The 27,835-nt window shown below is 40.6% G+C and overlaps 1 protein-coding gene across 13 annotated transcripts in view; it reads left to right on the top strand.

Moving 5' to 3' along the window:
• Positions 1-27,835, top strand: part of TENM3 (teneurin transmembrane protein 3) — a 1,304,603-nt gene that overhangs the window by 1,193,456 nt on the left and 83,312 nt on the right. For 9 of the 13 annotated variants that reach the window (XM_045056763.1, XM_045056767.1, XM_023252313.2 and 6 more), the window contains 4 exons: positions 2,837-3,022; positions 24,893-24,919; positions 26,488-26,508; positions 27,426-27,572. In XM_045056763.1, coding sequence (XP_044912698.1) covers positions 2,837-3,022; positions 24,893-24,919; positions 26,488-26,508; positions 27,426-27,572 — 381 coding nt within the window. The remainder of the gene's footprint in view (positions 1-2,836; positions 3,023-24,892; positions 24,920-26,487; positions 26,509-27,425; positions 27,573-27,835) is intronic. The other 4 variants (XM_045056770.1, XM_045056771.1, XM_045056766.1 and 1 more) reach the window with 3 other exon arrangements.

Raw genomic sequence — 27,835 nt, forward strand, 5'->3', positions numbered from 1 at the left:
ATTAACTTGTTCTGTCCTTTGTTCTTAAAAACATATTTTATAATCATAAGAATCAAAACAAGCATTTAATTTTTTCTGTTCAGTGTTTGTTTCCCTTTCTGGCTTCTGTGTTAAAAAAAATGCATCCCACACTCAGAAAAATCCAATTAAAGTTTATAGATACAGTTATTTTTATAGTAAAGCTACTTGGTTCAGGTCTCTTATGCCTCCATCAGTAAAATAGGCATACGAATACTAGCTAGAAAATAATACTTGTTTGAAAATTGTCATTCTAATTTGTCTCCCACAATTACCCAAGTAGGAAAGGAATGGTGAAACAGCCCTTTTTGTTTCAGAAAATGTTATTTAACACGTTAACCTGAATTATTTTATAAAGGAGAGTTTGTAATGGATACTGTAGCTCAAAAGATAATTCAGTCTTTGGCCCCTGGCTGGCTGAGTCAGTGGAGCGTGTGACTGTTGATCTCGGGGTCGTGAGTTCGAGCCCCACATTGGGTGTAAAGGTTACTGAAAAAAAGTTTAAAAAATAAAATAAGGTAATTCTGTGATATTGCTATGAATAGCAAGGAAAAAAAAGGTAATAGATGTTAATTTAGAGATGAAATTGGCTGCCAACAGCACCTGTCATTACTTTACGTATTTAGACTGATTTTTTTTCCCGTGCTTATATAATCATTTTGCCAGTTGAAAATCTAATGGTAGCCATGTACAAAATGACTGATTAGACATAGTGGGTGAAGATCTTTGTCCCAATGCATCTTTACACCCCCAATGAAAAACCAAAAAAACATATTAAACTCTCAATGTATAGAGTTGGATAATGAATACAGTGCTCTTCTTTGGAATAAATTAATTACGCTCCGGAAAAAAAAAAAAAAAAAGACTTTATTCAACTTTGCTATTAGCTGGAAAAAGACAGAAAACTTAGACGAATTATCAGTAATTAAACATGCGTCTATTCATCCTGTGAAAATATCCTGGTTCCTGTGCCGGAAATTTATCTGCGTGTTCCACAGTTGCCATCTAAAGTTTACAAGCACATTGTAGGTAACTTACACTTGTGGCTGGAAGTTGACCAGCAGCATTATTGGGAATTTCTAACTAACTGAATCCCAAGGCAGAACACTTTAGCAGCTACTTCTTTTGTTGTTGTAGAAATGACCTTCGGATCTCTAAATTCAATAAGAGTAGATTCTGCAGCTGCAGAAACATTTGGTTAAGCTGCTACGAGAGAAGAAATGAATTATTTCCATCAGAAAGTTTATAGGTTTGAAAGCAACCGAGTTTTCCTCTCTCCTCATCAGCAGTTTGTCCATTAATTAGCCCTTCAATTCCACTTCAATTAAATTAACTCTAATTAATAAGTTCATTACAAAGATTGACGCACCTTGCTCAAAGCTAGTGTGCTAAACGCTGATAAACACCTTCGCCCTAATGAAAAATTGATTAGATTGAATAAAAGGGGTACCTCAGAAAGAAACCTCTCTCTTCTGGAGCAGAGTTGACGTTCTGTTCGGCTGAAGTTAATCAAACCATCTCGGATCTCTTAATCAAAAATTTAATTCAAACGAGATGAAAAATGTGGCTTAAAAAAAACATACCCCACTCCCTTCCAGTGAACAGTCCTGGCTGTTGTTTATAAGAAATGTTACAACTCTCACAGTGCCTTGATACGCTGTTTAAGATTCTGCAGGACTGAGAGACAGAATTGCGGTGTCTGAGAAATGTTATTTGGGCAGTGAGTGGGGGAAATAGGAACGAACATGTGGCCACATAAACAGTTACTGGTTTTTAATTTAAAAATAAGGCTGTAGTCTGTTTCCTCTTTGTTTGAAATGATTGCAGGTTTTTATTGTTCAGCATTGTTATCTTTGCAAGAAAAGCAAAACCAAACGACGGTCTTACAATCATAGAAAAAAGCGGTAGTTGATTTTATTGAACTTTACATGTAAAAAGTAGAATATAAAATACCCTTCAAAGTTTTCTTTCTGTGTGTGTGTCTAATCAGATAAGCTTTTAAGAAAGGTTTTGAAGAAAAAAATGGCTTTAGACACGATTCTTTTTAACGATGGAACCTATTATGGTTTTGAAGTCCTTTGGTAACTTTCAGTTATTCTGATATCTGAAAAACCTAGCTTGTGCAGTGACAGAGTTAGTAGCCACATACATTTTTAAACTGGTTTTCTATTATTGTTCGTCTCTGTCAATAGTACTAGTTTACTGGATAGGGAAAACAACAATTTCTTTTACTCAACCGGCATGTGTGTGTGTCAGAAGCAAGCCAATGTGCAAACCACAAAAGATTCTTTTTAATAAAAGTTTCTGAATATTTTAGAAATCTGAACCATAGAGTTAGAAATAACCCCTTTGCAATTCTTGCTGTACGGGTGAAACCCAACTCCTGCCGAGACACTGAAATATTTCATTAATTTTATATTAATTTGATGTATGTGTTTGTCTGTGTGCATAGCTTCTCCACCGCCAGAAGACCCTGTGGGATACATTACGTGTGTGTATTTTCCTCTCGCTATGAATCACGTGTTCCGTTTTGTTAGTAGCCTCTATGTTTACACATACAATATAGGAAATGATTTATAACAAAATTGTCATGGGTATTTTATGCACGATTACAGCAGCGTATTAAACGAAATGATGAATTTAAAAAGTGCATTTTTACCATTTATAATGCTTACTAGTCGATGCTAAAATGTGCTCAGTATGTAAATCCTTTGTATTTATTTTCAGTGGTTTTGTTTTTAAGACGGAGCCCTGCTTATTCATTCTCCTTCTCCCCGCCGCCCTCCTCCCCTGCTCTCTTTCCTCTTTTTCAATACAGAAATCTGTTCCGTGGACTGCGGCTCGCACGGGGTGTGCATGGGGGGCACCTGTCGCTGTGAAGAGGGCTGGACGGGCGCAGCCTGCAGTCAGAGAGCCTGCCACCCGCGCTGCGCCGAGCATGGCACGTGCAAGGATGGCAAGTGCGAATGCAGCCAGGGCTGGAACGGCGAGCACTGCACCATCGGTAGGCCCCGCCCCTCGCCCCGCCCCCAGCCCCGCCCCCCGCCAGCCCTGCGCGCGCAACCGGAGGGAGCGCCCTGGTTCCTGGCTGTTTCCCTACTTGCAAAAGCTGATTTCCTCTAATTTTCATTCGTCTTTCTGGAAAAAAAAAAAAAAAGAATTGCTTCTTCACATCAGGCCTCGTGTTACAACGGCCATTCGGTTCTTTTTAGAACAGCCGTCACAAGCATGAGGTATAAGAATTTGGTGGTTTGTGATGGCTACAAAAATTGATTCACCTGCAGAGGATTTCATTTCTTTTTTATGAACACGCCTCCGTTGAATATTACGTCTCAGCGTTCCATGGTGCCATTGCATAACAGCAATATTTTTTACTTTAAAAAAAGATGCCAAACACGGGCAGCCCCACGCATTTTAGCACCTGTCGATAATACTTGAGTCTCTCAAAAAGCGGTTTGACTTTCTATGGCTTTATTTTGCAGCAGCCCAAGAAATAAAGCAGAATGAAATGCACAAGTCTAGCTGTTCTTAAAGTTACATGCTGATACTTTTCAAATATGATGATGTTCGTGAACCTCTGTGGGTTAAATAAAGCAAATAGGTGTTAAGGATCAAAATGTTGGTACATAAATGATAGCTAGGGTGGATTCAGAATTATCCAGAACATACATAGTACCATATTTTCAAGGTATTCTGTGCCTTTGCTTTTTACCATTTGAGTCACTGAACTTAAAACATTTAAAGAAAATATAACAAACGTAAGTAATAAATGCCTACCTTCCTTCAGTGGAAGTGTACCATGTTAGCTCTAAATGACACAGCCTTACAAAAATGTCATAATTTGCATAACTTGAGGTATGGTGTTTTATGTCCATAGGGTGTACTTTGCTAACTGGAGGGAGTCCCAATATCTTAAAAAATTTCTTCTTCCACTGCAGCTACAAGTATCATGTACTTTATTTTCTTGCTTACAAGAATTGGCTAGCTAGGAACTTTTTCACGGGAAAGTTGAAATCACATAATTTTATAAATTGTCACAGTTGTATCTTTACAGAACTTCAAGTAAGGTTTTTTCCAGTCTTACTGACATTCCTGTCATCTGTTTTAAGGGTGGTGATCCCCTCACCCCCACAGGTGATGATCCACAGAAGGGCTCCCAGGACTCGGGGCGCTTGTGCTCGTGACCATAATAGTTATCCGAAAGGGAAATGACCCGTCGTCATCAGGTGGTGTCTGGAGAAGTCCATGCACAGGCCTCCTGTGTTGTTTCTCTCCCACCAGGAGAGGTCACACGGAGCATGGACCTTTCTCCAGCACTGAACTACACCAACACGTGTGCAAGGAACACGTGCTTCTGTGGAGGGTAGCGCATTTGAGACTGAGAGGTTCTTAATAGGGCCGCTCCAGGAGGTAGCCTCTGTTAGCCGCAACCACCAAAATTCCAGATTCTCAGAAGAAGAGATCCTCCTGGTGGGCAAAAGCACTGTAGAGAACGTCCAGTTTTTCAGATGCCTGCCAAGGATCTCCAGATCAGGCCTGTGGTGTTCACGTTTACCTGGGAAACACCCTTAGCGGCTCACTTGTGGAATGTGAGCTTCCTACCTACATCCCGGGAAGCATCGAGTCCCCACGGAGGAACGCTGTGAGTGCCCAGAGTGCTTATCTCCACAAACTTGATACGGCTTTCCCCTCCTCTACTCTTCAAGAGAGGCTTCTGGGGCAATGGGTGCCTATCGTTTGTGTGAACTACATTTGTGAACTACATTAAAGCAGCAAACCGTTGACCCCACAATTTGTGGGTCTTTCTGTGGACATACAGAGAATAATTTGTACCCCTGCGACCAAACAGCGCTGTGCCCAAATCCCAGAATGCCCATCTACCAGAGGCAGGGCAGGAGAAATAGGCCTCTAATCACAGTCCATCAGGTGTTATGACCCCACCACCCCCATACCCATAAGAAGTGAATTGATTCTAGTTGGAGGGGAAATGTTATATATTTGACTGAATGTATCCTAGGCATGAATATATAGCTTGGAAAACCTAGCAGTATACTATAAGGTTTTCCATAGGCAAATTTAACTTGCTAACCAACGGTTACTAAGTAAGTCATTCTCTTGGTGTCCTCACTGACTTTGGTCATATAGTACATGGTTAGTTTCCCACAGATGAGCGGTCCTTGAACAGTTTTTCAGTTATCTGGGAACACGTGAGGTTGCTGTTAGTCGCAGCTCTTTTTATTATAATGTAGCATATCTTGTTAGGGTTGTTAACAGTTCCGTTTTCTGTTGTTTTATTTCATTTTGTTTCCTTTGTAGTCCATGCGAGTAACAATGTGGAAGTAAAGGACCTACCTCATTTAAAAATGAATCTTCAAAGTGAACCTTTTAAAAGACGCAGGGAACCTCAGATCACTGTTTTGTTCTTCTGTGCTGTTAGAGCACTTATTCCAGATTCTGCCATGCAAAGATCCAATTACTTTTTTTCCGACTACTTACTACCTGTGTGTATGTCCACAGCGGAGCCTAAGGGGCCGTTTAAAAAGAGGCCTTTGTGAGCCACTGATTTAAACAACCCAGGAAACTACAGTACGTTTTCTCATTTGGGATATGATACTATGCTGTGCATTTCCCTCTCATTTTCAACACATCTGGCTAAAAGAAGCTGCCACTTTATGAAAGAATACTCATAAATCAGCAAGATTTTTTTTCTTTCTCCATATTATGTGCCATCTCATTGAATACAAACAGGGAGGTTAATTGAAAGAGAGACGGAGGAGGAATTAAACAGTTAGAAGCAAACAAAAGTTCCCAATAGAAAGCAAAGAATATTCTTCATTAGTCATCTTACTGTCTTCATAAACTGTTCATGCTTTCATAAAACCATAGGCATTTTGATAGTAAAATAGGTTATGAATTTAGAGTGTTCACTGAACATCCTATCTACTGAAAAGATTCCATCTTGCTACTTTTATTAGTGTGTTCATATTTTCCTCTCGTTGTGAATCATGAGTTCGGCAAGTTGAGCGTATTAATCCTCGGGTTCACTGTCCCAAGTCCTTCTCCTTTCTGGGGTTAGACTTTGAAAAGTGATGCAGGCAGATGGAAAATGAAACAAAGGGAAGTCTACTTTTAGCGATATTATGATTTAAAATAAATATTTTTTCCCTTCCTCCCCATAAAAGCATTTATGACTGTTGGGCCCTTTCATAAATAAAGAGAAGTTGGTTATATGAGAGAACCACATCAAATGTGACTAGCAAGTATTACTAGCATACTTTAATAGTGATAGCACCATCATCCTTTGTATGTGACCATTCCACGGGAAGGTCGAATGATTATCCCACTCACGTTCCTACTGTTGTTTCTAACAAGATAGAAAAGATGTAAGAATATTTAGAGGAGCCAGAAGCAAGATAAAATATACCCAATATAATTAAGTGGTTTATAAATAAAAGTTGACATGATTGGAATACTGCATGGCTGTCTCTATATAAACAAGCCAGAACAGTTCTGTATCGATCAAGGTCAAACCTGTGACCTGGGAGATACTTGTCTTGGCCTTAATTCAGTAAGTTCACTGTTGATGTATTTAACTGAAACCAGAATCTATAACCATACAAAGGCAACTCCTTTGCTTTGACTCTCCCTATCCTTGCATGGAAACACTGGAAAACTACTCTTCTGGCCTGGTGGCTGGAGTTGGTGGGCCATAGAAAGAATGCAAACGCCACACCAGCCTCTGCCGAACAGATGGTTGTACGCAGAATCCACATAACTTGTAAGCGCAATGCAGCTGAATATTCTGGGCAATGCTACATCCTAAGTTTCCACATCTTGAGTCTTTCTAACCTGTAGCTTCCCCCAAGAGCTATTCTTTGTAGCAGTTGCAGAGAAAAAAAACCCGTCCCTATAGCCTTCCCTTTGTAGCTGAGAGCACTGGAGGTTATAGATGAGATTGTGACCTGCAAGGGTGAGGGGAGCAGGGCTGGGGACTGAATAACACATTTGGTTGTTGTCTACAATGAAGTGTTGTTAGGAAGGTAGGGAAGGCCCGGATCTGTCTGTAGATGGGTGAATTATCTCCTGGAGGTTGATTGGTATTTCCCATTGGTGCGTCCCATTTCCATACAGACAGAAATGGAGAAAATGGGCTTAAATTGTTAAGATGTTTTTACCTACAATGAGGAACCTCCTGTTGGAAGACGTATTTAAATCCTGACACAAGATCCCAAAGAAAGGTTTTAATCTCGGTTCCTGGAAGCTTTGGGAATACCGTAATCATTTAGGCGTGAGACACTGGGGGTTTTGTTTGGTTCTTTTTGTTAATTTGAGGAATGTTTTTAAGAGGGGAATTTCTGGTAACTTTTTTCCATTCATCAAGTCTCTTGAGTAGTGTCCCTATCTGAAGGACCCCTTGAGGTCTCTTGTGGTTCTAGAATTTCTTGATTTCTGCTTTATTTAGAAAATTACGAGATTTAAACAAGGGATTCCCCTTTTATTCTGTTTCATTTAGCTTTTTATTTTCCCCAAGGCATTTACGTGTCTTTGTTACCTTTCATTTGTTCATTTATTTCTTTATCCATTAAGCAATTACTGGTCATCTCATCTGTGATATTCTAATATTTTTTATGCAAGTTAGTGGTAACAGATGGAAAAAACAAAGCGTGGGCTCCGGAAGGAAAAAGAATATGTGTTTTCAAATCTGCTCTGTGATTTATCCACTATAACTTGTATAATGAAGCTATTGGTTACTGTAGGGCAGTGACCAGAGGGGAGAATACATGTGGATCCCCTGGGGTCCGGTCCCGGTCCCTGCTGCTTGGAATTTGGTTTGAGCCCTTTTATCAGTAGGAAAGCACTTGTTCCCTGCTTGTATCTGGCTGACTGCCTACTCTATCATTGTGACCTTAGGCAAGTCATTTTTTGGGTTTTTTTTTTTTCTCTCAACGTTTACTTATTTTTGAGACAACACAGGCAGGGGAGTGGCAGAGAGAGGGGGACAGAGGCAAATAGTGTTTGAGGCAAATACATTAGAGTTCTTATTCTGTGGTTAAGTATAAATGAGACAGCTGCAATCCAGACAGTGTTTTGGATGTTGACTTCCAAAAAGAAAGACACAAAACAAAATTGCTGTCCAACGTGAACTTTTCATCTCATTGTTATAAAAATGTAACCTAGTCTCAAAATGGATATGGCTTAACAAGAAGTTAATATGTTTGAGTTGAGGGTTTTGAGAGGTGTTGCTTTGAGAAAGAAAGGAAGGGAGGGAGGGAGAAAGAGAAGGAGAAGAAAGGGAAGGGAAGGGAAGGGAAGGGAGCCAGGGAAAGAGAAAGGTGGAGTCTATTTGGTATTTGTCTTCTCCTGATATCTCCAACACAGAGTTGTTTATTGAGCTACATTGATTTTCATGTACTTTCAGGCAATTCAAATGGAAATTTGGCCTAGGGGAAATCCTAATTCCTTTAAGCTACAAAAGACCAGCTATTTGTTTTTATTCTAATTCTTCAGTACATTGGGAAACAGGATCATTAATGATCACAAAGACATGCTTTGTTTGCTCAGACAAAACTTAGACTTACAGTACTCCGCATCCCTCTATTAAATACTATGGTTGCTCTGGGCTTTGGGATGCTGAAGATCAGAAATTGAAAATGAAATACACACAGCTGGGGAGTTATCTACTAAACAATATGGGGGTAAAAGAGAGAAAGACGAAAACTGTACCATTGTGGACAAAGCTTAGCCTCATTGTTCTCGTTCTTATCTCTGGAGAACGCTGAAAGAATAGTATTTTCGTTGTTACCTTTAAAAATAAGTGACGATCTGGGGGCGCCTGGGTGGCTCAGTCGGTTAAGCCTCTGACTTCGGCCTAGGTCATGATCTCGTGGTCCGTGAGTTCGAGCCCCGCGTTGGTGAGTTCGAGCCCCGCGTCGGGCTCTGTGCTGACTGCTCGGAGCCTGGAGCCTGCTTCAGATTCTGTCTCCCTCTCTCTCTGACCCTCCCCCGTTCATGCTCTGTCTCTCTCTGTCTCAAAAATAAATAAACGTTAAAAATAAAGATTTTAAATAGGTGACGATTTGGTTTCACAAGTGACCACTCGGATACACTCTGATACTTCCCTTAGATTACAAAATCGATATTCTTTGTAACTTTTGCAATGTTCCCAAGTTGGGAATCATATTGACAATAATAACAGAAAGTGGAAATTCTATAAGTATCTTTCTACATTTGTACTGAAACTTCGTAAGTCCCCCCTTAAATGAATACAGGGTACCACATTATACCTGCCAGTGAGGGCTCTGGGAGACATCTGGCTTCCCGTCTGTCAGAGTGATGGAGTAGCTACAAAAGGGGTCTCCACTGCCTCCCACCTGAGTCCCTGGCGGGGCCAGCGACATACTTGTCGTGAATCTGGTAAAGCTGAAGCCTCAGAGAGAACTGGACCACCTCGCTGGTGCGGGCCTTTCTTGCGAGAGGACCGCGGGGTTATATGGTCACATGTTCATCGGAAACTTGCAAATCAGTTAGGGCCTTCATCTATTTCCTTTTCGACTTGCTTTCCATCACACTTTTCCTTGAGTAGGATGACACTGGAATGACTATGGGCACTTTGAGGATTCAGCTAAGGAGGCTCTGAGCTGGGGATACATTTAGTTTAGATTTAATTGGATATATTTATGAGGTGTGAAATCATTGCTGTCTGTGGCTGTTACTGCTAGCCATCCAGGAATATTCCTACCACCCGCTGCCTCACCTACTGACATGAACGCACAGGGTCAGAGATTATATGAAGCTATGAATTAGTCCTGTGGAGCCCTGCAGAAGTAGATCGTGGAGGAGAAATAAGGTTCGAAATGTATGGAAACGCAAGTTAGTCCGTGGAAAATTCCTCTCGTCATCAGATATGTTGTAAAAGTGCCTAATCAAAAATGCCTAATTTCTCCTGTCAGAGATACACTTGACACTGGGATGTCTGTAATTACAAACTTGCCACAATTGTCTCGTTTGACGAATATATCTCTTGAGCCATTGATCGGAATTCTAGCGTTTTTTAGGGCGCAAACATGTCAGCAGTGTTGCGAAATTGAGTTCATCAGGGTGTGAAGTCACACGTGCCGTGCATCGCGGGGTATCCGTGAATCTTATGAACATTCGAGAAAAAAATTTCATGTTTATGTGACATGAAACACTGATATTGACAAAGATAATATAAAAGTCATAATGTTCTGTGAGGCTATCACAACAAAGTGGTTAATGAATGTCATCAATTCAAAGAGTGTTTAAGATTTGTTTATTATACAATAAAGTCTTCCTTTCTAGCAATAATGCCAAAAATTTATATGACATTAATAATAATTAAATTGAAACTCTTCTAAACTATCAGTAATGAAAACTATATTAAATAGTCGCAGTGAATAAAGACTGAATTATCTTTCTGTTCGGTCTGTAGAAAGTATTACAAAATCTTTGTCTTATAGAGAAACATTGAAAGAGTGAACAAAGCTCAAAAACACAGAAGGAGAAATGTTTATTAGAGACATGACAGGCACTTAATAAAAAATGTTACATGCTCTTCTGATATTTGTGGTGTTTTCAGCTCAAAAATAATTTCCTTTGCTTTCTTATTCTAAATACTCATTTTATACCTAATTTCATATTCATAATTTGGTATTCTTTTCTTTTTTTTTAAATTCATTTATGTATTTGAGAGGGAGAGCAAGAGAGAGAGAGAGAGAGAGAGAGAGAGAGAGAGCATGCCAGGGAGTGCAGAGAGGGGGAGGTAGAGAGAGAGAGAGAGAGAGAGAGACAGAGAGAGAGAGAACCCTAAGCAGATTCCTCACTTTTAGCTCAGAGCCCAACTCGAGGCTAAATGTCACAAACCATGAGATCATGACCTGAGCCGAAATTAAGAGTTGGATGCTTAACGAGCTGAGCCACCCAGGTGCCCTTGGCACTCTTTTTCTTAATGAGAGCCTCCCAAGATGTATAATTTCAGACCCCATAAAACCTGCATCTACCTCTGTTCCCAGCTCTATGACTTGATAACTGTGCCGTCTCGGGGAAATCACTTAAGCTCCCCGTGCTACATTTTCCTCATCTGTAAAGTGGGAATGAAAATAGAGAGTCTTTGAGAGCATTAAATGACTTCAAACATGGAGAAGAGCACTTAGGACACTTCCTGGCCCAAAATAAACACCATGCCGATGTTACTTACTGTTACTGTAGTTGCTGCTAGAGTCTGGGGACTGAGATTCATGAAGTTGACAGTGACTGATTCTTCCCTACCGAGTCTTGTCTTCACGCAGAGGAATTAGCCAACAGAAAAACAAGAGTCCGTGCGGGTTACGAGAACTGCTAGTCCCCTCCACTTGGAGACACACTGAGTGGGGACAGAGATGCCTCGTGATCTGTCAAACGTGGTGGAGGGTGGGTCAGCAGGAGTCGGTAGACACGGAGTTGAATGGAAGGAAACTCTAAGCCGACTTGGTTGACGGTAAAAATCCAGAGAAGCCAGGAAGCCTCCTGTGCGGTGTGCAGAAAAGAGATCCTTCTTAAGATCCTCTCTGTTCTGCTGTCCCAGTGACTCTAAGTAATTTGATGTGACAAAAAGGATAGCGATTCCTAAGAGAAGCTTGAAAGCCCCTTAGAGCTCATTGAGTATCACCCATGTTCTGAGAACCAGGCTGATTTTTAGATGTCTGGTTTTTTCCTTTGAGATAACATTAGTACCCATTTGGGGCTTCCTAATATATATATTTTTTCATTTTAGTCTTATTTATTTAGTGTAGTACTTTATCCTGTAATCCCCTCAGAATGGGTTGGGTTGGTTTTTTTTTAATTTTTTTTTTAATGTTTGAGAGTGAGTGAGAGAGAGAGAGAGAGAGAGAGCGAGCCAGGGTGGGAGACACCGAATCCGAAGCAGCCTCCAGGTTCTGAACTGTCAGCACAGAGCCCCACACGGGGGCCCGAACTCCCGAACCATGTGATCATGACCTGAGCCAAAGTCAGACGCTGACTCAACTGAACCACCGAGGCGCAGCAGTTTTATTTATTTTTTAAGTAATCTCTACACTCACTGTGGGGCTCGAACTCACAACCCCAAGATCAAGAATCACATGCTCCACAGATTGAGCCAGCCAGGTGCCCCTGCGTATTTTTTTTTTTTTAATGAGGCCTTTTAGTCTCCTCTTTCCTAAAGACACAACACTAGGCCCTGGACCTTTCTGAATGGTGGAGGCCCTTGTCAGTGCTCCCTCTACCGGTTTCAGTCTTTTTTAGAACTGTCACAAAGATAAATGCTGATTTTACTAGTGAATTGAACAATGTTCCGTTTTCCTGCATTTCGATGAAGAAGTGCTTGCATAAGGGGTGGCGTATTGGATGGCTATTTTGATGTTTTAATTCGTCCAGCCTTCAGGTGGTTTTTCTCGTCAGCGCGTAAGTTCTTTTGTGTCAGTTTGTTTTCCTTCCCAGGTACCAATTTCAGCACGAAAGGACGTGAAGTCAGGGGCTCAGTGTAGTCAGAGCCAGCCAGCGATGGCGGTCCTGGGCTTCTTCCACAGAGAGCTCGGTAGCCTGTATATATATAAGCTTTATATCCTGTAAAGCTTGAGGGTTGTTAAAGTTTGACTCTGCTGACGTTTGGTGAAGGGCCTTCCGACTTTAACTTTTTGTTAGCAGCCCATCCTCCCTTGTGTTGTTAACCTGCCTGCACAAGTCAAGTAATGTCTCAAGAGCCCCGGTAGAATGACATCCCCCCGGGGGCGCCTGGGTGGCTCATTTGGTTAAGCGTCCCACTTCGGCTCAGGTCATGATCTTGCGGTTCATGAGTTCAAGCCCTGCATTGGGCTCTGAGCTGACAGCTCAGAGCCTGGAGCCTACTTAAGACTTCTGTGTCTGTCTCTACCTCTGCCCTTCCCTGCTCGCTCTCTCTCTCTCTCTCTCTCTCTCCTTCTCACAAATAAATAAACGTTTAAAAAACAACTTGAGAATTACACCCTCCGTCTGACAAATCCTCAAGAAAATTTGTATTTGAATCTTCACAGAACTCTTGCACTGTGACTGTCTTTGCTGTGTGTCAGGGAAATCATAGTCCCAAGGGCCATCTTGATATAAATGTTCTCTCATCATGTTGCTGATTTGTTTCTCGAGACATCAGTTTCTTTGCCCCTAAGAATGGGAGTAACTATAGACATAAACAACTTTTACTATTGACGTCAGGCACTTGAGTGTCCCTTTTGCTCTGTCCCATCTTCCATGCTATAATTTATCCTCACTAAATAGAGGTAGTGGCCTAAAGCCGAGTCAGAGTTTTTCTCCACAGGGTAGCGATGTCCCCAAGAAGTAAACTTCAGTGACGGTTATATTGTTTTGGGAAATGTTAAATGTGTTCTATGCTTTAGAAAAGGGACTTTTTTTTTTTAGAGTTTCTAAAACCCAGTTCTGAATGCAGTATCTGTTTTGTGGGTGAATGTATTTGGACGTAACATGTGTCTTTCCATGTGGATGATTTACACATGGCCTACAAGCATAGGAATTTTGAGGTCTTTAGAAGAAATATGCTTCACATACTTCAGGGTCATAGAATAATGAATTCTATACTGTGACTGTTATTTGTGTACAGATTCTCCCTCCCATCTGCCTCCTGTGGTGTTACTTGGGTCTCAATAGCTGCTATAAATTGATCGTACTCCTACTCAGCTTACTATAAGTGCCACCGACTATAAAGGCTGTATGTTCAGAAAAAAATGGAGGAATAAATCCACTGTCATTTTTCTCAAATCAGAGCAGTCTATAAGAAAATGCTGATTATTTATGTTGTTTTATGATGGCTTAGATCTCATTGAAATATGCCTGATTTCTTTAGAATTGATCAACCTGATTCCTTTTTTTTTTTTTTTTTTTTTTTTACTATCTTGTGTTTATTTCCCACCATGAACTTAGTGGTTTTCTAGCTAGTTTTTCTTTTTAGTCTCCCAAAATGATTTACTGTGCAGGTGCTTAGGGGAATAGTTTATAAATCATAATTATTATATTACAGAAAATTTTCAATCTGTTAACTTTGAATTAAAATATTAGGGGTGCCTGGGGGGCTTCGTCGGTTAAGCGTCCGACTTGGGCTCAGGTCATGATCTCATGGCTTGTGAGTTCAAGCCCCGCACCGGGCTCTGTGCTAACAGCTCAGAGCCTGGAGCCTGCTTCGGATTCTGTGTCTCCCTTTCTCTCTGCCCCTCCCCCGCTCTCTCTCTCTGTCTCTCTGTCTCTCTCTGTCTCTCTCTCGCTCACAAAAAAATAAATAAATAAATAAACATTAAAAAAAAATGTTAGATGCCGTAACAGATTTTTTAAGTATGAATCTATCCATACCCAGGAGTTCCCTTTTGCTTTTTAAACCTCATTTCTCATCTGAAGTCAATTTAAATTGTCTTTTAAAAGTTTATGGAGAGACATGATGTCTGAGTACACACCAGTTATATGTCAAATTTATATTGTTTTATTAACAACCTGCCATTGTGTTTCTTTACTGATATACTACGGTATTTTTTTCCACTTGCAACACTTCATTGATTTGCATCTCTTAAAAAGCATCCAAGACCTTAATTTCCACCAAACTCTAGTATACAGGAGGTTTTAAAGTTCAGTTGACTGGGTATACAATTTAACTAGAAATAAAGATGAAAAACACTCCTTTCAAGTTTTGCCAAGTTCATCAGAAGGCTTCTATGAGAGGTTTAGGTTCAAGGTATTTGGGAGTGAAAACATTATGTTGTCAGCTGTTTAACAATGCTAGCAAGGAGGAGACAGACCGTAAGTAGTGTTAGATTATTCCATTCTCCCTAATATGTCTATTCTCCCTAAAACTCGAGCCAGTAGCTGTGGAGAGTTAATGTGGATTTTAGGTAATTTTCATTATATGTAGAGATCCTTATTACCCCAGTGGAGTAAGTAAAAAGTCAGAACTTTGCACTCGGTTTAATGTAAGGGTGGAAGAATGAGGCACACAATTTTAAGGGATAGGATTCCTTCCCGCGATGGCACATTGGTACCCTTACAATGGCAGATTTTACCTCTGTCATTTCTCGAATATGACAAGTTGAGAAGAGCCTTTATTCATCTTAGCTTAGTTCCTTTTCCACCTACCAGTTTTTAAAATACAAGCTTCTGGGGCGCCTGGGTGGCGCAGTCGGTTAAGCATCCGACTTCAGCCAGGTCACGATCTCGCGGTCCGTGAGTTTGAGCCCCGCGTCGGGCTCTGGGCTGATGGCTCGGAGCCTGGAGCCTGTTTCCGATTCTGTGTCTCCCTCTCTCTCTGCCCCTCCCCCGTTCATGCTCTGTCTCTCTCTGTCCCAAAAATAAATAAACGTTGAAAAAAAAAATTTTTTTTAAATACAAGCTTCTTAATGGTGTTAGTCCATACAGAAGCCATGACTTTTCTGCCTTTTCATATTTAACATATTATCTTCACAGATTATGGTGTGACTAGAGCCAGGTTGGGTTTTTTTTTTTCCTATCACTCTTCTTCATGATGGGTTGGTTCACTGACCCTCTCCTTTTTGAGTGCCTCTTTAGTGAAGCTGGAAAAAGCTGTCTGAAATATGGCTATTATTTCTGGGGTTTAGCCGCCATGTGCCTTGGATAAATTAAGGAGCAGTCAAAGGAAGTCCATAAATATGAATACTTTGCCAGCTGCTTTTCCATTAAACTCTGTTGGTTGAATGAAATTAGCAAATAATTATGTTGGTGGGGAATCTACTATATCCAAATGTAATATAATGTCTTCCTTTAACAACAGAGCTTAATTTTTTCCTGTACACCAAATTAGTTTTTAGGGCAATCTACATTGCAAATTGGCCGATTTGCATTAGAACTATGCCTACTTGTTCTGATTTGTCAACACCTCTTTTTTTAAAAAGTCTTTAACATCGAGCATGGGTGGGTAAGACCATCTGCTTACAGAGCTTGCCTGCAGCTCTGTCACTTAACGCAGGAGACAGGTTACAGCTGTTTAATTGTTATGATGCTGAATGATTATCATTCTATTCAAAATTAATATTTATATATGTGTGCATAGAAAGCATGTGGTTAAACATAAGTGATCTAATTGTGAATTAATGGCGTTAGGTATTCATTAATTAGTCCCCCCCATGAACAGTGAAGGGTAAAATAATGCTTTTCACATACACTCCAACTCTTGGCTTTTAAGACGAGTCCCCAGGAGTGATTATTATGCATGTGAGTAATCCACTCCAAATACACTGGTGTAAGCAAGGAAAAAAAAAATCACCATATAGCCGCCATTAAAAACAAAGGGAAAACTATCTATATGTTTATTACCCATACGCTAACTCTTTCCTGCCCCTAAAAGCATTATCCTCTGAACTTGTGACCAGTGTAAATACAAGCCACGTAGTAAGAGCCTAGACGTACGTCAGTTATGACTGCATATACCAGCATATCACCCGCAATAACTACCACTAGCCCCTGGGGAAGCTTGCTCAGCCCGCAGTGGACTTCCCCGGCGTAAGGAATGGTGACGCACAAACACATCATTTTGCTCCAGAAGTTAGCAACACATATTCCATCCTGTCTGCTCAGTCCATTTCATAATGGAAAACAAAATGAAAAGTTTTCAGCAAAATTCCGATATGATGACGGAGGTATACGTGTAAAAGAGGATATTTAAATGCCTTCGTTTCCAGGTAGTTACCATCAAAGTGACTTGTGTTTGTATTTATACAGATATTGGTACGCCTTTAGAAACTACTGACTTACCTGGCTCAAATACAATGACTAATGAGGGAACGCAAAATCTATAAGGACAAGTTGCGATTTGTTCTTTATTCCCAAAAGCTGAATCACGTTTGATTGGCTGTTGTGCGGTAACAAATGATGTCAGCGATGTCTCAGTGATAACGTGTTCACGTCTTTAGTTCAGCAAAATTTAAATTATAACTGATGACTGGACCCATGGTTTGCCAAGATAAGAGTACCAACCGCAGCAACAGAAACAGCTTGAGGAAAATTAATTTATATTGTGAAAGATCGAAGAAAATTGTAACCCATCATAGAAGACTCTGCATGCCTCCTTCCAGAATTTGAACTTACTTCGCATTTTTTTCTCGGCTGAAATGAGTAGGCTGACCCACGTGTACACTGGTACTTTACCAGTGCCGGCAAAGTGTAGTGCTCAACATGCAAATGTATTTTTTTTTTAACATTTGTTTATTTTTGAGAGACACAGAGACAGAGTGTGAGTGGGGGAGGGGCAGAGAGAGAGACACAGAACTTAAGACACAGAACTTGAAGCTCCAGGCTCAGCCGACACAGGGCTCAAACCCACAAATCGTGAGATCGTGACCTGAGCCAAAGTCGAGCGCCTAACTGACTGAGCCACCCAGGCACCCCCCAAAACCCAAGTTTAAACTTCTGTGCACACTCTTCTGTCACCCACCAATAAAAATTACTATCTCTGTAAATCACTTTTGATGCATCTATGCATCTATGAGATACATCTATGAGATAGATTTATCTCTGTAAATCACTTTTGATGCATCTATGATTTATCTATGACTTTCCCAAAAGAAGTTACCATTTGTCTTAGGGGAGGTAAAGATTGTTCAGTTATGTTTTTATTGTTTTTCCTGATACGTTCGAGAAAACCAGTAAGAGGAAGACCCGATGTATGTTGCACAATTATTTACAAGTCTTATTCTGTGCACTTTTCTTAAATATTAAATTTTATGCACAGGCAAAACTAATGCAACCAAGAAATTATATGCATTGCAATTGATCAGATCAGTGGGTTATTTTTATGGTTTCCTGCCACTGGACTTGCTTGGAGCACACAAACGCCACTCTAATAATTGGCAAAACCAAGTTCATCGTATCAGTTGAAGAGCCGAATAGTCATCTAGCGTGAAAAATATTCGCGTTACCGTTTGTATTGATTAATGTTAAGAGCTGTCTCTGGGTAGTTTCGGTCCCCAGTCAGGGCGCTAAAACATAGCCTGATTATTTTTCAATCTAGGAAATCCTCAGAAAATGTGGTTTTGTTTATGTCGTGCAGTGAACCCAGACAGGGAGTACAAACGTGCTACTGACGTGGTTACGTGGATGGCCGGGGGGCTGAAGTCGTGCCGTGTGCAAAGACCACCCCAAGCCGGCCGTATCCCACGCTAACCAATGCTCATCTCTTGGCGTGGCTGTGTCCGTGCCAGCGTTAGTGAGTGTGCCGCGTGGACTCTTGAGTGTCCCCCTGCCGCTCCATCATGTGGACGTAGCTCACGGTCAGGCAGGAAATTCTGCGCGGAAGGAAAATAGCAAATATTTTTCTATCCTTTACCCTTAACAGAGCTTTGCAGCTTCTGATGACACTTTGCCCGGCAAGGCTAACTTTATAAAATTTGGTTTCTGGCAGACCACCTTTTCCGTAGAACCTATTTTTTTTTTCTGGACTGCTTTAAATCAGGGAAAATATTATTTCACTCTTTTAGAAGGTCCCAGGTTAGCGTCCCAGACTGAAAAGTGGTATTTCGCGTGGGCAGCTGCGTGGAAGAAGCAGTGTATTTGTACAGATACTTTGTTCGCCACATTTCCAACCCACAAGAGGAATAAAATACGTGAAGTTTCAGAAACAATTTATTTGAAACAGGTTGTTTTCAAAAGCGCATCGCCGATTTTAGGGGCGCGAGAGCTCTTTGAAACAACACGTGCACGCGCGCACGTCCACAAACATCCTCACACGAACAGTTTCTCTTTGCTGGCACAGCCTCACTTTCTAGTCGTTACAGTTCAAGTTTAGGGACTCTTCTAAAGAGGGTAAAATACGTGTGATGTTTTATCCTGGTCTTAGATTGAGAATGTTATGGCGGGGGGGGGGGGGGGAGAACATATTGTCAGGGGCCCGAGTAAATTGTTTTATGGAACGTAAAATTACATCTCTGCCATAATCCTTTACGACAAGGTAATCCGTAATCGGCAGTGCGCCCCGATCGAGGAACACGGAACCAATGGGTGTGCAGCTTGCACGCTGATTTAAACACTTACTGGTTGGAATAAATGGATTTAATATGTACTTATTGCAGATTGTTGCTTTTCTGTCATCCTCCAGGAACTGGTAGTGAATAACCTCAGAAGGATACCTACTTACAACTTTAATGAGATACTAATGTGAATCATTTTTTTTAAGTCTGTGTCATAAAGAAGGAGGAAACACACAATGCTAAATTAAAATGTGTCCTCGATTCCAAGGACGTTGCAGTAATCGCCATAGTGGAGAATATGTCTGGATTTCATTACGTGCCCATCTGATTGAATTACCCTCTCTTGAAGACGGGCCCTTAAGATTTTAATGTTGTAATTAAACTGAGAAATACTTCCAGCTTCCGGATTCTGTGTTATTTGCCTGTGTCTGGGCTCTGCCCAGGAGTCCATTCAGTGGCCCAGTGAAAATACTGTTCTGTTTAATACGCTCCAACCAAGCATATTGTCAACAGTGAAAACAATGTGAGTAGTTCATAACCATACGCATCAGCAATTACGTATACACAGACTATTTCTACTTTTCCCTTGTGAGCTGTCTAACGTATATACAACCAACTTGGTTTGCCCTTGTTTCTTCTTTGTGTTTTGAAGAATCCCTTTGACAGAAAAAGGAAAGCACACTTGGCCTTAATCATATTCTGTGTAGACCTCCAAATATCCCAGTTCTTCCTCAAAGCAGACATATATACTCCTTTGACCTCATATTCAAAATATGAGGTCAAACTTTGACCTCATATCAACTATCTTTAGGATTACCACTCAAAAGGTATTTCTTTGTACAGAATTTTACCTTAACTACTGCGGTCCTTTTGTTGTTCAAACTCACTTGCTTTAAGTTTTTCCTGGTTTTATCCCTCAGTCTTAATATCTTGCCAATTGGTTTTTCAAACTTTGGGTTTTATGAACAGGTTATAGCATATATCATAAAGCTTTCTTGAGTCTACATAAGCTACTCTTATGAAGCTGCATCAGTAGGTTGATATTTCAAATTAGTTTGGATTCTGATCTTACTTCCTGGGCCCCCCTTTAATTGCCAATGTTGAATTAACGATTTCCACGGGTTTTTTTTCGTCTTATGTTTCCATTCAAGTAAATTTATCAACCATTCCATAAACAGATGATGCTTCTAACCTACCTTACGTGGGTACGCCGTTCTGACTCTTGTTGTAAATATAACTTATTTATTAAGTCTGTGGCCACGGACTGCCTGGTTGGTATTTTGGTGTTGCCACTCGCTAGCATTTTGACCTTGAGGAAGTTATTTCACTGTGCCTCAGTTTCTTCATTTGTGAACCAGGGAAGATAATAAAAGTACCTGTTGCCCTGTAGGTGGTGACAGTTAAGTCAGCGTCTCATGGACAGTGCTTGGCATAGTTTTCAGCACCTAGAGTAGCAAATGGTATTTGTTGTTAATACTACTGTGTGTAATTGGGGTGGATGGATTGCATGAAGGGAGAGGAACAGGTGCGTGAAGGAGGGGGAGGGTTTAGGAAATGAGGTATTGCTCACCCGTGGTTCTTTCTCAAAAAGTATTGTTATTATTCATCATATATCTGTGTCTGTATTATTCAAAGAGTTTCTTCAAAAGCTGCAAACACATGCAAGACACCCTAGAACCGCCATAATAAGTACATTTAATCATTTTGTTCAGCAGATATTAAGAATCCCTTGTGAGCCAGCCAGTGGGAATATGGGAATTAGCACGGCCTTGGAGTTGACATTTCTAATGGAGATTTACACATTCGGTCTCCTCTGTCTATATATCAATAAAGCCTTGTATTTTTATGGCATCTCTTAATGAATTGATCACAGCTAGTTCTTGATTCAACCCTTCTCCTTTTACATTTGCCCTTGTGATCATACCCCTGGACTTCTTCCATGAGAAGCGCTCAGGGAGGAAAAAAAAGGAAGAATCAGATAACCAAAGGAAATGGAGGGAGGAGGGTGCCCCTAATTTTGATAGATAAGCAGACGAGGCGACAACGTATAGGTAGAAATTCCAAAAGTGTTGCTATTCCGTTCTAGTCTACACATTAGGAATTAAAAACCGTACAGGACTAAATATGAGCAAGGTCCCTCCTAAGGGGCCTTAGACTCCAGCTCGTTAGAAAGGGGTACAGACAAGAGTAGATCATTTTGTGTGCACCTCCATTCATCTTCCCCAAAACAGGAAGTGGGACGCTACGGTCATCAGGAGCTTTGAAAAGAGAAATCGTTCTTTTTGAAAAGAAGTACCCAGAGGGGAGTCTATGAAAAGGACACAGTACCACTCATTTGCTTTGGTGATCCTGCAGGTTTATGGGCTCATGCCATCACGAAAATATTTGTGATGACCCAAACCTTTCTTCCACATCTACGGTTTCACAGAGTCTTTGCCCACCTGATCCAGCAAGTAGACCAGGGACCGCCAACGCGTGGGCTTGAAACCCGACTCGTCGTCTCATGTGTTACGTTCTAGAGATGACTGCGGATCTGAATGTATTCGGAAAGAGAGACAATAGACAATGAAGACCAAGAAATAGCTCTGACGTCTGAAAGACACTCACTCATCTGCATTTTGCCATTTACGTTAGATCCACCGGGCCATTTCCCAAGGAAGCCGTGTAGGAGGCAGCTAGGAGACAGCAGAAGCACCCTATGGCCGATGAGAAAGTAGTATCTATTTCATGTTAGGTCGGGAATAATTGCAAAGTACTTGCGAGCCGGAAGAGGCATGCTGACCGAGATTGCAAGGCTGTGACCTTGCACGCGTGTCTCTCCCTCTTCAGTCTCTGCATCTGCACTTACTGTATCAGCTGTATTTATATGGCAGGGTTGTGGGAGAGATCAAATGAGAGATAGAGAGCGCTTAGAGCAGTACCTGGCACAAAGTCAGCCTCTGTTATCATCCTCAGGGAGGAGAGCTGGGATCACGGCACTTCATGTGTGTCCCCTGGATTATCGTGAACCGGGACAGAGACCTGGAGCAGAACGAGAAATTTGGAAATCGTTAATACATCAGACACGTGTTCACAGTCTACGATTTATAGAACCAGAGCCCATGGAAGAGCTAAAATCATAGCATTTTGTGTGTGCATTGTGTGCATTGTTTCTCAGGGGAGAGTCTGTAACTCCTGCTACTTTTCTCACTGACCCGAGACCCCAGAAAGATTAAGAATCACTATCTTACAGGAAATACGGTAATACCCCCCCCACCCCCTATTCCCACATGGGTCTTTTTAAAAGATAAATAATTGAAACTCCCGGGAAAGTGTTTTATGAATACAACATTTTACTGGAGAGTAGTTTTTTAAAAGGGCTCCATTTTATATGTCTGGCACTCATTTTTATAAGAGTTTTCTTCCATAAAACAAATTTGAAACTTTTGGTGAGTAGGTCTAATAGGAAGGACTTGGTTTCGGTGTCAGAAAACACTCATTCGCTTTCAAAGCAATTTTTTTGCAACTTAATGTGCGTTTCAGCAACTGTTAGGAATATTAATTTTTAAATATACTGTATTATTTTTACGATTATCGTTCCTAATGGCTTCTTACAACATGCCTGCAGTTTTCTGATTATTTCCTGTCGTGGCTTATCTAATGATGTTTTTATTGTTGCAATTATGATTTTTAATAATCATTTGAACCCCATCTATCGACATCTCCTTTTAACATCTTTATTCTGCAGCACGAGCCTTTTGTGGTAGTGTCGGAAACGTTCATCTTCGAGGACAAAACACACGTGGTGGTTTTTACCCCTTTTCTCCATTAGTTTTAAACTAACAGCCTCACGGTTATTCCCTAGGATATAAAATGCAAATGGCAAATCTTAGTATCTCTTTCTCAGTACAGATGTTATTCTTTTGGTTGGGTTTTAACCGTTTGCAAAATTTATTTATGTTAAGCATTTTTCATATTTAAAGTGGCCTATGAATTTTAACCTGCTGTACATTTTAAATATATTTTCTGATTTCATCACCACTTTTGTTCTCTTGACCTGATGGGAAACCTGCCGTTACTTTTAATCAAACCACTGTTTTGTGTAATTGATTGTTTGCTAAGATAATGGGATTGGCTGGATTAGAAATAATTCATTCCTCCTTTCAAACTACTAATCCAGATCAGAATTAATTACGTTCCTTATTTTGGTTGCATTAACTGGAGTGGACCCAATGTAAAAGCAAACAGCTCTCCAGCTAGATCCGCGTGATGACTTTTTATAAATTCAGAATTCCTCCAAAAGTACTACCCTATCTGAATCAGAAACCCCAGAATTTTTAAAGGCACTTTGTTTCTGTTTAGATCATCGGTGGAGCTATTATGAGGCTCTCCTAGATTATATAGTGTTCGGAAGGGATTATTGAGAAATTACATGAATGATGTTATCCAATGGTACGTTTTTGTTTCAATGTTTGAAAATAGAATTGTTTGATTAAGTTATAATTTCCGAGTAGTACCTGAGAGTGTTGCCTCGCCTTAATTTCCCCTGCAGTATGTTGTCAATTAGTTATGAACACACTTATTTTTAAATGCAATTCAGAAGCCTCTAATGGAGTCCTGTGGCAACATGAAGAATCCTTTTACATCCACGGGCACGCATGTGTCAGAAGCGTTTACGGTTTTGTTTCTGCACGCGACAGAACTACCAAACCTGTTAGAGCTTAAATCATTCTGTTAGGAGTTCGGTTTTCACTTGCATGTGTCAGTAACGAAAAATAATCAACAGAAGCATCTTTGAAAAGCAATTTTAGATCATTAAAGATGTATGAATTTTGACAAAGCAGGCAGATTTCAGGCTTATTAAGAATATATTACGTCTCTCTGCTGGTGAAGCCCGAGAGAGGTATTTCTGCCTCTGTTCAAGAGAAAAGGTGTAGCCTCATTGTAACCTCATGAAAGATTAAACGGACAGGTCCAGTGAAAGACTCCAGTCTTAATCCTGACTGTTTCTACAGAGCGGTTGTGAGAAACAGCTTATTCCAGGCTGGATCCTGAAAAGAAACAGGACCTTGGAACAGTCTGTATTTCCTCGCGGACTGACCACGTATGCGATGCGTCACTGCCCATCCGCTGTGTGGTCAAGGGCTGCTGGGTAATCATTCTCTGCACAGTGTACACGTGCCTTTTTCATAGTATAGTAAGTTTGCTCCATTTGCTTAAGGATTCAAAATAACCTCCCTTTTTTGTTTATTCAACGCGGAAGTTTGGTAATATGTAAATCCACAAGTCATTCGAGACAGAAGGTGAGGGAAGCACGATTTCTGTGGGTTCATCTCTCAGGTTGAAGAAAGACAGCATCAGAACACGCGTAAATGGTTCCTCCAGGGCTCCCGTGTGGTCCTTTTCGCCCTTCATTGTGCAACCCTTACGAAACTACTTTGCTAAAAACGAACTTGCAAACGTTAGAATCATTTTCTACCCCCCCCTAAAAGTTTCTTTGTGGCCCTCATAGCTGTAAATTTCCCAACTTCTTTAGTGAAAAGAGCCCTCGTCGTTGTAAATTTCCCAATTTCGTAAGTACAAAGAATTAATTCCATTTGTTCTACTTAGCCATTCAAGGATAATCTCAAGACGGAGCAGGGTGGGGGCATTCCAACGCATCTGGGAAAGGTAGTGTTACCTGCATACTGTCCTTGCACATGCGGAGTATTTCCTGGAATCATGACCACATGAGCTGAAACGTGGATATATTGCAGTGTTAGAAGATAATGAAGTACATCTCTGTCGTGTGATGTGAATCTTATGTCGGCTGCAGCTACTCAATTTGCATGTAAATTCTGAAAATTTCCTTGTCCCATGTGACACTTCTGAAATGTCTGTCTGTTCTTTTTTTTCCTTTTTAATTTCTCAAGCTCACTATTTGGATAAGATAGTTAAAGGTACTGTATACTTGGTCTTTGTTGACATATCTCCATATATATCTATATATAACTGTGTATCAGATCATACTAGGTATGAAATTAGACTGTGTCTCATGCAGATTTTTGTAAATTATAAATGAGGCTTACATGATGTGAAATGCCTTGGATTTAAAGGACTGAGACTTCAGTGTCTGTGTCTCATTTTTATAATTTTGGGTTATCACAGATTTCATCCCTATGTAAGAGCATTAGTTTTCACTGGAACCAAAAACTGAAGATAACAGTATATTTGCTGTTTTTTGTTTATGCTTCTTTCTTTCTTTTTTTTTCCTCTGCCTTAAGAGCTTCGCTGTTGGCAGTTCAGCTAACGAGCCTTAAATTCTGCCTTGAAGAATCACAAACGCTTACTCTCTTATCACAGAATAAGAAATTGTCAATCTAAAGAAGATTCTGGATAATATGTGTTGAGAGCAATCTCATTTATCCTTATATGGAAACTTCTTTGGCTTCTTCTAAATGTTTCAAAGTATATGTGATATCATAATTTATGTTCTCTTATTTTCTGAGAAACGACAAAATTACGTGCATTCCGTAAAACAGAAATGATAACGTGGCCCAGCAGAAAACAGCAGAGTCTTGTCTCTTCAGTTCTCGTAGAAATAGGTGGAAAATTTTTTTTTCAGAAGAGAAAACTCCCTCCCCCTTTCTCCTCAGATTACCTATTTTCTATTCCTTGTTTGTGCTTTTCATTAGAATATGACAATATTCATGGCAATATCCAGGCTTTCATATAATAACTCTTGGGTGCGTGCAGTCAGCTGCGGCACCTGTCAGTGGGACGATGAAATCTTTCTTTCTCGTTAAAAACAAAACAAAAACGTTTGGGAGGAAAATTCACCTTTTAGGTATTGAAAATCCCTAAATGCAGATGGTAATGTCTGAAAGAAAAGAAGCAACAGAATTAATCCTATCCTGACCTGATGGTATCCATAAGTATAATTTCATTTTGCCACAAGAGACTGTCAGAACACTCTTCTGTCTATTAGCTCTAATCTTAAGAGACAGACTGTCTCTTGGAGAGATTTTCATTTCAAGTGCCACAGTGGAGGAGGGGAAACTGATATATGAATAATTCTTTTAATACAGACATAAAACAAACATCTTTAAACAGATCGTTCCCTTAAATTTCGTCACCGAGACAAGAGTAGCATTCTAATTATAAGAAGCCGGGTGACAAACCCCAGTGGCTATAGCAAGCACTTTGGGCCAATATGTATTTTGCGCCAAATTATAAATAATTCACTCCAAAGAGTTCTGATTAATAGCCCATTATTCTTATAATTTTGGAGCATTTCTATCCTTGTTTCTGTCAGTGTCCCATCACACTCATAGACCAGAACACCAGAGACCAGAATTTACCTAAGTGTCATCCTCATAAACAGATCATTTGGCTGCCAGATATCATCAGTAGGAAGTGGCAAAAATTGTTTTTTTTTAATGTCATGTTAGACTGAAACAATTATAGATTTTGGATATATTAAATTATTTTAATTGTTTCCCAAATTTTCCCTCCTTGCCCATAAAAGCAGACAAGATAGGATATAAAGGTAACAGCACAAAAGCCTTAGGGAGATTGTCACAAAATATCACTCTTCGCTATCTGTCTTGAAGCACGTCACTACCGTGTTTTTGTTCAGTCTCTCAATGTTTTATTGTGGTCCTTATGGTATTTCATTTTGTCCGTCCTAAGTAATCAAATATGCACAGCTATTACATTTAGTTGGAAATCCTGTTGGTCCTGTCCCATCCGTATGCAGCCTGAATCCTGATGTTTGTTAGAATAGACGCTAAAGCTGCTTCACTATTTCCTGGGCTTTGCTTATTCTGTGAAAAGGAATGTACTCTTGGCATAAAGTATAGTCATCAATCCTGGCCTATACTTTGTGCACTTATTTGATGCACTGTAATTTCACATGAAGGTACGGCAACTCTGAGGCCAGATAAAATTAACGTTCTCTTGTTAACATCGTTCGCATCCTCATACCGGCTTCCATGCTTTTGAATTTAGGGGGAATTTTTTAAAGCAACGAGGTGCTTTAAGAAGGCACGTCCTGATGAGTGACCGCTGCCGTTTACAACAGATCGAAAATTTGTGCCAGGGATTCTGAAATTACCTTGTCGAGGTGCTTTTTCACACCGTACAATCAACCTTGCTGCTTTGCCAAAGGAGAAAAAAAAAATTAAGTTAATTTTGTCTGGCCTGCAGCTAGTTAGCGGATTGTCGCATATATTTCTGTCCTGCACAGGTAAGTGGTGTCTCAAGGGTCAGGCCAATCAAAGATGCCACTTGGATAAGAATTAGATTCCGTAGAGACTGTTGCTGTTTCTATCCATGTGCAATTACAGTATTTGTGCTGTTTACAAAGGCCTGTTCCCACTAAGTGTCCCTTATCTGTTTATGTTAGGTGCGAAAACTTTCAATCCTCAAATCGCTTGTGTTTTCCTTCTTTGTCTCCTTTGACAGAGGGTTGTCCTGGTCTGTGCAACAGTAATGGGAGATGCACGCTGGACCAAAACGGCTGGCATTGCGTCTGCCAGCCAGGGTGGAGAGGAGCGGGATGTGATGTGGCCATGGAGACTCTCTGCACAGACAGTAAGGACAACGAAGGAGGTAAGAGATGCCGAGCGTGAAACCAAGCGCGTGCCAGAGCGCGGGTTCGTAAGTTACACAGTTACCTGGGTGCCCAAAAGATCCGATCCCCGTACGTGACGTGGACTGAAAACCATAGGCGCGCCGATAGAGTGATTTTGCTGTTTTCTCTGAGACAAATGCAAGCTGATTCTCATCCAGGGAAAAGGCAAGGGAACCACGCTGCTTACTATATAAAGTCCGTTGTTCTCCATTGCTTTGCCTCACCTCCAGGTGACAGCTCT

This window comes from Felis catus, chromosome B1, assembly GCF_018350175.1.
Source record: "Felis catus isolate Fca126 chromosome B1, F.catus_Fca126_mat1.0, whole genome shotgun sequence".
Taxonomy (NCBI): domain Eukaryota; kingdom Metazoa; phylum Chordata; class Mammalia; order Carnivora; family Felidae; genus Felis; species Felis catus.